Below are 9,266 nucleotides of genomic sequence, written 5' to 3'. Positions count from 1 at the left end.
TCATCTTTGTAGGTTGAATCTTCAAATATCTAGTTTAGAATCCATATTTCTTGATTGAAAATCAACTTTTTTTTGCTTAAAATTCATCTTTTGGGGTTTAAAAGTCAACTGTTTTTTAAAACATCCGACTTCTTAGCACTTTTACGGCATTGTTACCCTATTTTCGTAAAAAATCACCCTATTTCCCTTTTTTTAATAGAATTTTGGGCTTTGAAGTTCTTGTCTCTGGATGTATTAAAATTTATTTCAACTCTTTTGATTAATTACAAAAAGATTTATTTAAAGATTAGTTTCCAGTGGTGCTCTTCATAAATATCAAATTTACATTTTTTCAATAAGTGAATGGTCTATATTTTTCACAATCAAAATGATTCATCTGATAATTGATGACTTCTGAAACCTTGGTTTCAATTAATGTAGTAATATCTCCTTCCCACTGGGTCGCTATCAAAGTTGCTAAATAGGAAGCTAAAAAATTGAGCGGCGACAGCCCAGTAACCTGAACATCGAGGCGTCCAAGTTGCGTATTTTTTAAATATTCAAGTTTCGCTTTGCAAGGTTGTTGATTATAGTCTACTGAAAATTTCATGTCGATGAATATTCCGTCAATATTGCCGGATACAGTCCCATCAACTTTTATGATACCGAATTTCAGCTGAAAAAAAAGGTTATTAAGCATTTCTTATGATTATAATTTAAATATTTGGTAAATAACTGAAGCCGTTTGTCAAAAAGGGGCCTAATTGGTGTTTTTGGTAAAATAAAAAAAATATGCAAAAAGGCCTTCTACTTGTCCCCTAATGTATTCTGTAATAAAAAGTATTTGTTTCCTCAAAGATTTACCGATTTTGTCGAAGACTTGGTTTTAATGTTGTTAAAAGTTGCTTTTGTAAGATAAAATATAACTATCTGTCTTTTTTGGTGCAAAATGAGTCTTTATGGTTGAAAATTCATCTTTTTGGTTGAAAATTCAACTATTTAGTTCAAAATTCATTGTTTATTGAAGATTCATCATTATAGCTGACATTTATTTTTTTCTTAGTTGATAATTTAATTGTTAACTGAAAATTAACTACTCCATGTTTGGTTGAAAATTTATCTTCATTAGTTAAATATTCTATTAATTGCTTTGAAAATGCATCGGCTTTGTTGAAAATTCATCTTTTATGGTAAAATATTAATCTGCTTAGTGAAAATTCCATATTATTGGTTGAAACTTCATTTTTAATTAATTAAAAATTTAAAGATTTTGTTGGAAATTAGTTTTTTGCGGTTGATTTTTTTAGGTAATAATTTATATAGCTTGTTAAAAATTGGCCTTTTTTGGTAGAAAATTAATATTTTAGCTTAAAAGTTAATTTTTTTAAGTTAGGATTACTCATTTTAGTAAAAAATTAATTGCTTTGGTTGAAAGTGCAACTATTTTGTGATAAATTCATGAATTTTGTTGAAATTTCATCTTTTTTAGTAACAAATTATTCTTTTTGCTTGAAAATTAGTTTCGTTGGTTCAAAATTTACCCTGAAGGATGAACTTATGACGGTTAGACAAAATGAAAAATTAGTCTAGAACAGATTGGTATGTTTTCATTTTAAGACAGCATAAGAGTCAGGCTTTGGATCGTGCGACTGTTTTCGAATTTTTTGAACAAATGCGGCTTTCTGCAAAAAATGTGACTGAAGAAAATTCGACGAATCGTATGTCTTCCGTTTTCAGACACAATTATATTTTTAAACCTCCAATTCAAAACTGAAAAAATTGTACATTACAGCTTTATACTTAAAAAATTAAAGATTAATAACGTTTGAAATTGAACATTTTTTAATGCTGTGAATTCTTTATTTTAAAGTCTCCACCCTTCCCTGTATCCCATTTTCTTCACCTTTATTCAAAGAATTTCTCTTTTCTCCCTATTTTAAAGTAACTTTCCCTTTTATTCATTTTTTCCGCTCAGATGCGAACTAAATTAATAGAACCCAATTAGAAAATCCAACTCTTTTTGTTTGAAAGTGCACTCTTTTTGGTTAAATTCGACTATTAGGCCGAAAATGTTATTGATTGGTTGAAAAATCATCTTTTTTTCTAAACATTATTTTTTGTTAAAATTTTTTTTTTTTTAATCATTGCATTGGCAATAAAGTGCAACTATTTTTGCAACAACGTCTTCAGTTGGGTTGACAATTCGTGTCTTTCGATTGAAAGTTCTATTATAAATTTCGAACATTAGAAGATTATATTTTTTGGACATTAGGAGATTATATTTTTTGGCAAATTTAAAAATTATATTTTTTGTTGACAATTTGATTTTCAGGATGATAATTTTATTTTATTTTAAAAAATTGATATTTTTGGCATTTGGCTAGAAATTCAATATTGTATGTTGAATTTTATTTCTAATTTTAATGATATAATTATAATTTATTTGGCTAGAACTTTAATTGCTTTGTTAAAAATCGTCTCTTTTGCTTGAAAATTTTCAACTTTTTTGCTACAAATGTTTTTTTGTTTTGTTTAACTGACAATTCATCTATCTTTATTGGAAATTTATATTTTCGGGTTGACAGGTCAACTGTTTCGCGAGTTTTTTATAAATAATATTTTTCTGTTAGTTTCTAGGAATTTAAGTAAAATGTTTAATTCAGGAAGCTTTAAAAAATTATATTGCAAGATGTTCTTAAATATATTAGCACCATCGATTAATTAAATGATTGAATAATACTAATATATAATTACATAATTTCCTAAAATTGTCCCTAAAGTCGATGAATTTGAATAACAATTTAAACAAATTTTTATTTTATATTCTAATACTTCAAATTCAGTGAATATTTAGGTCAAATTAATGTGAGTACTAGTATATTAAATTAAATTTAAACCGTTTCAAATGTAGAGCTTTTCAAGTAAAATAATTGCATTTTCAATAAGATAAAAGCATTTTTAACCAAACAGTTGAATTTTCAACCAAAAAGATTACTTTTCTATCAGAATATACTATTTTTTTTAGCAAAATACATGAATTTTAAATCAAACAGTTAAATTTGCAACTAAAAAATAATCATTTTTAACCAAATAGTTGAATTACGAAATTGAAAAAGATCAATTTTTCAGTTATTTCAAACCGTGATTCATTTTTAACTAAAATGAATTTTCAACTGGAATATTTAAATCTAAAACCATGAATATTAATTTTTTTTTAATGCTGAATCCTTATCTGGAATAATTGACTTTGAACCGAAACAATTTTTTTACCATAAATATGGCTTTGGAAAAAAAAACTTTAGGAAAAAATGGGATATTTAAATTTGTATTTAAAAAAGTTAATGTTCAACCAGAGAGATGATTTTTTAACTAAGATAATGGCATTTTAAATGGAAATGGTTACATTTTCAGTCTAAGATCAAAAAAATATTCTTAAAAAAAATTTTTAAGAAAATATTTAAAGTATTAATTGTGATGGTTAAATTTCAGTTAAAAACATTAATTTTTAGACAAAAAGAATACGAAAGAAAAATTTATTTGTCCGGCAAGAGAGAGAAAAAATTGCAAACGAATTTTGGAATTTTCAGGTAAAAAGAAAATGAATTTTCAAACTTACAGATTAATTTTCAACCAAAAATAGAATAGTTAAATTCTCAGTTAATAAAATTAATTTCAAACCAAGAAAAAACTAATTTTCAACAAAATAGTTAAATACAGTAATATGAAGCTGCTTTTGTCAATTAGGAATTATTATTATTCAATTTTATATTGGAATTAAAAACAGAAATAAGCAACTTCTTAAAAAATTCCCTGACATTTCCAGGTTTTTCCAGGTATATATAAAGATTTCCTGATAGTTCCAGGTTTTCCAGGTAAATCTTTAAATATTTGATGTGACCCTCTTTATGATATCTTATGAGTAATGCGACTACTATTTTTAAGTCTTCTGATTGATCCGATCACTAAAAAGAGTTTAATTAACCTGATTTTAAAGTATTTATATAATTATTAGTTTAGAACTATATTTATTCTATTTTTTATTTTTTCGAATTTGATATTTTAACGGTTAGGTCCTTTTTCACAAGCAGCTTCAATTATTCAATAGTACCTTATAATCGTTGTATTCAATACGAGCTTTTGAAAGACCAAAACCACAAGCGATTGAGAATTTCAATCCCTCTCGTTCAAGTGCAGCGTCGGTTGATCTTTTCAGAGTGGTGAGATCACTAATCAGAATGCAATAATTGGGAATATATTTTTATGAATTTTAATATTAAATTCTTAAAATTGTATTTCTAATCACCTAAAATAACCATCAGTAGCATCAAAATGACCAGTTGTTTCGAAAATACCAGTTCCAAATGAAAATTCTTGACTTATGTCAAGAAACTATAAAATGAAGAAATATAATTATGTTATTCATAAATAATTTATTAAAAATATTTTTAATGTTTAAAATTGTTAGGTCGAGTAATTAATAATGATGATAAAAATTACCTCTCGGCCCCATTGCTCGCAAGGTGTATTTGACATTCAGTAAGTTTTGTCTTATTATAATTGTTCTGTAATTTAAAATTGAATTTTTAAATTAGGTTTATAATTAACTAATTTATTATAAGACATAATTGAAGAAAACACCTTTAGTTTTCCAAACCCTTTTGCTTGGAGATAAACTATTTGATCAATTCTTTGGGATGGTGTTTCTGAATGCATGGACAAATTACCTGCAGAAAAAGAAATTAGTTTTGCTTATCTACATTTTGAAGATTAAATTATATTCCAATTTCTTTTTCACAAACCTTTAAAAATTATAATGGCATCCTGGACTTGAATTTTAACTGAATCGGTATTTGGATAAGAGTAAACACGCACTTTTTCCCTTGAAAATAATACGTTTGTTTCCGCTCTATATACGCGAGCTTTGCTTTCATCTAATATTTCGATACCAAAATCACTTCCAGAATGGCAATCTGTGTAATAAAAAAACATTTTTTTGTTGTTTTGATCAAGAAATCCTTTAACTTGTTCCATTGAAAATTAAAATAAATGCGTATTTCAATTTTATTTAAAACAAGTTGAAATCGCTGTCCTGGTCACCAACCGCTCTCCTACGGCCTAAACCACCCAAAAAGTATCAAAATTATTTTAATTAACGTTTATTTCCATGAAAATAATAGGTTCTTGGCAGGAAATACAACTGATGGTACCAGGTGTTGAGGAAACAAATCTTCACCAAATAAGACCAAAAATATTACACCTGATCGTAGAAGCTACTCTTTATAGGTATTAAATTTCAAAAATAATATATTATCAATGGGCACATTTTGATAACTTAAACACTAGGATGGGTAGGTTTTTTCGTTAAAGGGTAATATTTTTGTTCTAATTTTTGAAGTGTTTTTATGTCGCGGTCTGGTACAATCAGTTTTAATTTCTGCATTATATTTATTAGTTTTACGAAAATTAGCCTTAATTAATAGTTATAATAATTGTGGGGCGCTGTTTAGGGTCACAGCACCGTGGTCACTTTTGACAGAAATCATTTTTTTTCAAAAGCATTCTTAAATTTTGTATATAAACTATTGTTTATTGATGTTGGAATTCGCTACTTTTGAAGTATTTGGGCTTAAAAATATTTCTTTATGTTTGTTCAAAACATTTTTTTTTAAACTCATTGGTCATTTTTCGAAATCTGCATCATTGATGCGATTTCTATAAAAATGAGTGATCGAAAGCTTTTCGAGTGACTACATCTGAATTTGATAACTGAATTTCTGAATTCAATTTGGCCAAAAAAATTTGAAAATATTCTCAGTTTTATGAAATTTTCAAATTGAAGTCCACTAATCCAATATGGCGAATTAAAAATTTGAAAATGTTCTCAATTTTATAAACTTTTCAAATTCAATATGGCTAATCCAATATGGCTAATTAACATTTTTTAAATGTTCTTAATTTTATGAAACTGAGTATCCAGAAGTTTTTAGGGCGCTTAATTCAAATATAGCAATATAATTTCTAAATTAAGCATTACTGATTTAATACGTGATTTAAGAATTTTTTAAAATAATGTACTTTGAAGTTTGCTAATTTAATTTCCAAATTTAAGAGATTTTAAACGATATTTATCAAAATTACAAAATTTGTAATGATAAAACTCATAAATTGCATAATTTATAATTGTAAATTTGCACATGGAAGTTCATTAATTTCTAAGATTTACAATTGATGATTGATTAATTCGGAATGTTTTTAGTATAAAATGATAGAATATCGATAAATTTTTCTGAATATGTATGTCAATTTTGAAGCATTACAGTCCCAAACGTTTCAATGTTAGGTCTTCCAAATTGAAGAAATTTCAAATGTAAATCACAAAATTACAGAATTTTTAATTTTAAAACCTAAAACTTCCGTAAATTTTGATGATAAATTTTAATAATTAAAAACTGTTCAGTTTTTAAGATTTGCCATTCGAAGATGATATCACAGAACTAGATAACCAATATTTTTGATCGCTAATGGGTTTATTGCAGGAATAATTCTTTAAAAATCAAATGTTGATAAACTGATTTTTCGTATTCTCATTTTTGGATACAATTGTTCATTTTTAACAAAAAATGTATGCCATACTGTGATATTGCGATCTACGGTTTTGATTGTTTTGGAACAGGATAATTTGCTTGGATCAAAGATTTCTTATTCTCATTCGGTATTCCCATATCTCGGAAGCGAGTTTTTGTTTTTGCAAAAAATGGAAAATTTAATTTCCAATCGGTATCCAAAGCCGATTTTAAAACCCCATAAATTTTGAATCTTAAAATTTGCGGTTGACTTTCTCGGAATTGGCTAACTTGTTTACATCAAATTTAGTTAGTATCACTTTGAAATTGTCAAATTCCACATCGAGTTTCTTGAACCTAGGTAAGTTTATATTTTTATTTTTCTTGTTTCGCCTAAATTTAGAAAAGAAATGTAGAACACTTGTACAATTTTGAAAATATACAATTGAAAACCCTGAATTTAAAAAAAATATATATATAGAGAATTGCAAATTATAAAGCTTTTTTTGAGATGATTGAAATTTTTAAACTTATAGTTTAAGATTCTTTAATTTTGAATATGTCAACTTGAAGTATCTTTAATATTAAATATGTTTTAAAATTAAACATGATAATATTTTTGAAGCATACTTTTAAAAAGTAGCAGTCAGAATTTTTATTTTATTCACCATGGTTTCGAAAATGGTTCTCAGACTTAGCAACTTTCAAATGAAAAAAAACAACTTTTTTTTACTTATTTAACGCTTGTTCAATATTTTATGTGATAAAATAACCTGTATCTCTTTCATGCCTTTGTCAATGTTACAAAAAAAACGAAATTGACCGAATTTAAAAAAAATTCAATAAATGTTTTCCAAGGTATTACACGGAAAGCAAAAGTTAACTTTATAAAGAGAAATGATAATGAACAAACGATAATGAACGTGTAGAAGATTAGAGTATTAATATTATAGTGAATACTTACCTGGCTGGTTTAAAGCTGATAAGGCTGAGGCTACCAATATTAGAAAAATATAGAAAAGCATCATCTCTGACCTGTTAAGAATATATTTTTTCAGTTTTACGGATTTTGAATGTTTAAATAATTACAAAAAATCTCTTCCATATCTATAAATGAAAATTCCCTAATCATACATATAATTAAAACTGTAACAAAGTGTGAAAAATTTTATTATCAACATTTTGCCTTTACATTTATTTCTTATCACTCAACTTCCGCAAGAATATAGCTTTCATATCAGCTGAATGCTTTATTGATAATTATGGCGACTTATATTTAATTCAATTAAAAGTATAAATTACGAACAATTTTTATTTTTGAACTCTTCTTAATATTTAATATCCACATTTAAAACGAAAATTAAAGTAAGGATAATACTAATATCACATAATTAAAGAATTTAATATTGACTTTTAAATTATTTCAAAAGATTTAGATTTTAATTTTAGTTTTCTTTATTAATCTATTGAAGCTTATTTACATACCTGAACTTGTTGATTTAAAATCAAAAAGTCAAGAAAGTTTCCACATAAAGAATATGCGTCGCTGGCAGAAGGCACATTAAATTAAAGCTGGTATCGGTTAATCAAACAGCTTGCTTCTATACAGTACAGCTGATATTTGACATTTGAGCTATGATTCACGGACTATAGAGGCTTAGCGAGAGGGACTATATTAAACTATATGTTCGTTTTTAAAGTTCATGTAACATTTTTAAACTAGAAAAAATCATATAGATATTTATAAAAAATAAGGATAATTATTGGATCGGAAAACTGATAAATGGCAGTAAATAATTTAAAATTTAGGATATTTGAAAAAGATTAAAATCCAACTCAAAACCCCTTCTTATCGTCCAATTTTTTGTCCAAATTGAAAAGGAATAATTTCTTCTTTATTTTCTTCTTTTTTAGGGAGAGGAGAGAGGGGGGAGTGTTCCTTTTTTGTTTTTCAGATAGCAGTGGGAAAATTTTGTGGTGGTTGTCCAAATTTGGTCGTTAGATTCTTGATTCTATTTCAGGAATTCTTCTTTTCAGTAAATGATTTTTTATCTAAATTAAACAAAAAAAATTCTTTAAAAAACCTATCAACTCACTTGTACTAAAGTTGTCTAAAATTCAGAAATTAAATTTTTTTATTTATCTATAAATTCTAGAATGTAGAAAAATATTGTCATTTCTATTGGACAATAATTTTTAAAGAAAACTGAAGGTGAATTTAGAACAAAATATTTTAGGTTAAAATGCACTTCTTTTTCAATCCTAATGCTTTAGGGCTAATTTGATTCATTATAAGGTTATCAACAAATCTCTCTAGTGCTGTTTAATTTAAACAATTTTATTTAGAAATAATACAAGTAATTTTATAAATAATATTTTTCCTAAATAAACTTTTTTAAAAATAAAAACGTGCAAAAAAGATTTGTAAAGAATCTTTCAAGAATTATAATGAGCTCTACAGCATCAGGATTAAATAAAAATCGCAAGTTTCACTTGAGGAGAAAGTAAAAACATAAAACCCTGAATAACTATTGTTAAATAAACAATTTCGACGTTCAATTATTTGTTGTAAAGTTCGCCTTCAGTTCTGTTCCAACATTAGTTATGATTAATTATGGGAATATTGGTCTCGATTATATAAACAATTGTTTACAATGCACCGATTTTTAGTATTTTATGGACTAGGCAGTCCTTTATAGTTTTCATCAGGTGTCCGTTTGTGCT

General features: G+C 26.1%; 1 protein-coding gene across 2 annotated transcripts; it reads right to left on the bottom strand.

Moving 5' to 3' along the window:
• Window positions 1-224: 224 nt before the first annotated feature.
• LOC117169201 lies at window positions 225-8,150 on the bottom strand. Of its 2 annotated transcripts, XR_004466629.1 has the most exons (7): window positions 8,028-8,150; window positions 7,507-7,577; window positions 4,779-4,949; window positions 4,618-4,703; window positions 4,477-4,541; window positions 4,283-4,368; window positions 4,088-4,205 (listed from the first exon to the last, which is right to left on the bottom strand). XR_004466629.1 is itself a non-coding variant. In XM_033355443.1 (5 exons), exons 2-5 carry the CDS (start codon window positions 4,510-4,512, stop codon window positions 332-334), a joined length of 564 nt encoding a protein of 187 aa, XP_033211334.1. In that variant the 5' UTR covers window positions 4,513-4,541; window positions 4,618-4,705; the 3' UTR covers window positions 225-331. The 2 variants fall into 2 exon arrangements, 1 of the variants encoding a protein (XP_033211334.1); XM_033355443.1 differs by lacking the exons at window positions 4,779-4,949; window positions 7,507-7,577; window positions 8,028-8,150 and adding an exon at window positions 225-655 and having other exon boundaries at window positions 4,618-4,705.
• Between the last annotated feature and the right edge of the window lie 1,116 nt (window positions 8,151-9,266).

This window comes from Belonocnema kinseyi, chromosome 3 (genome assembly GCF_010883055.1).
Source record: "Belonocnema kinseyi isolate 2016_QV_RU_SX_M_011 chromosome 3, B_treatae_v1, whole genome shotgun sequence".
Taxonomy (NCBI): Eukaryota; Metazoa; Arthropoda; class Insecta; order Hymenoptera; family Cynipidae; genus Belonocnema; species Belonocnema kinseyi.
This window is presented reverse-complemented; position numbering and strand designations above follow the sequence as displayed.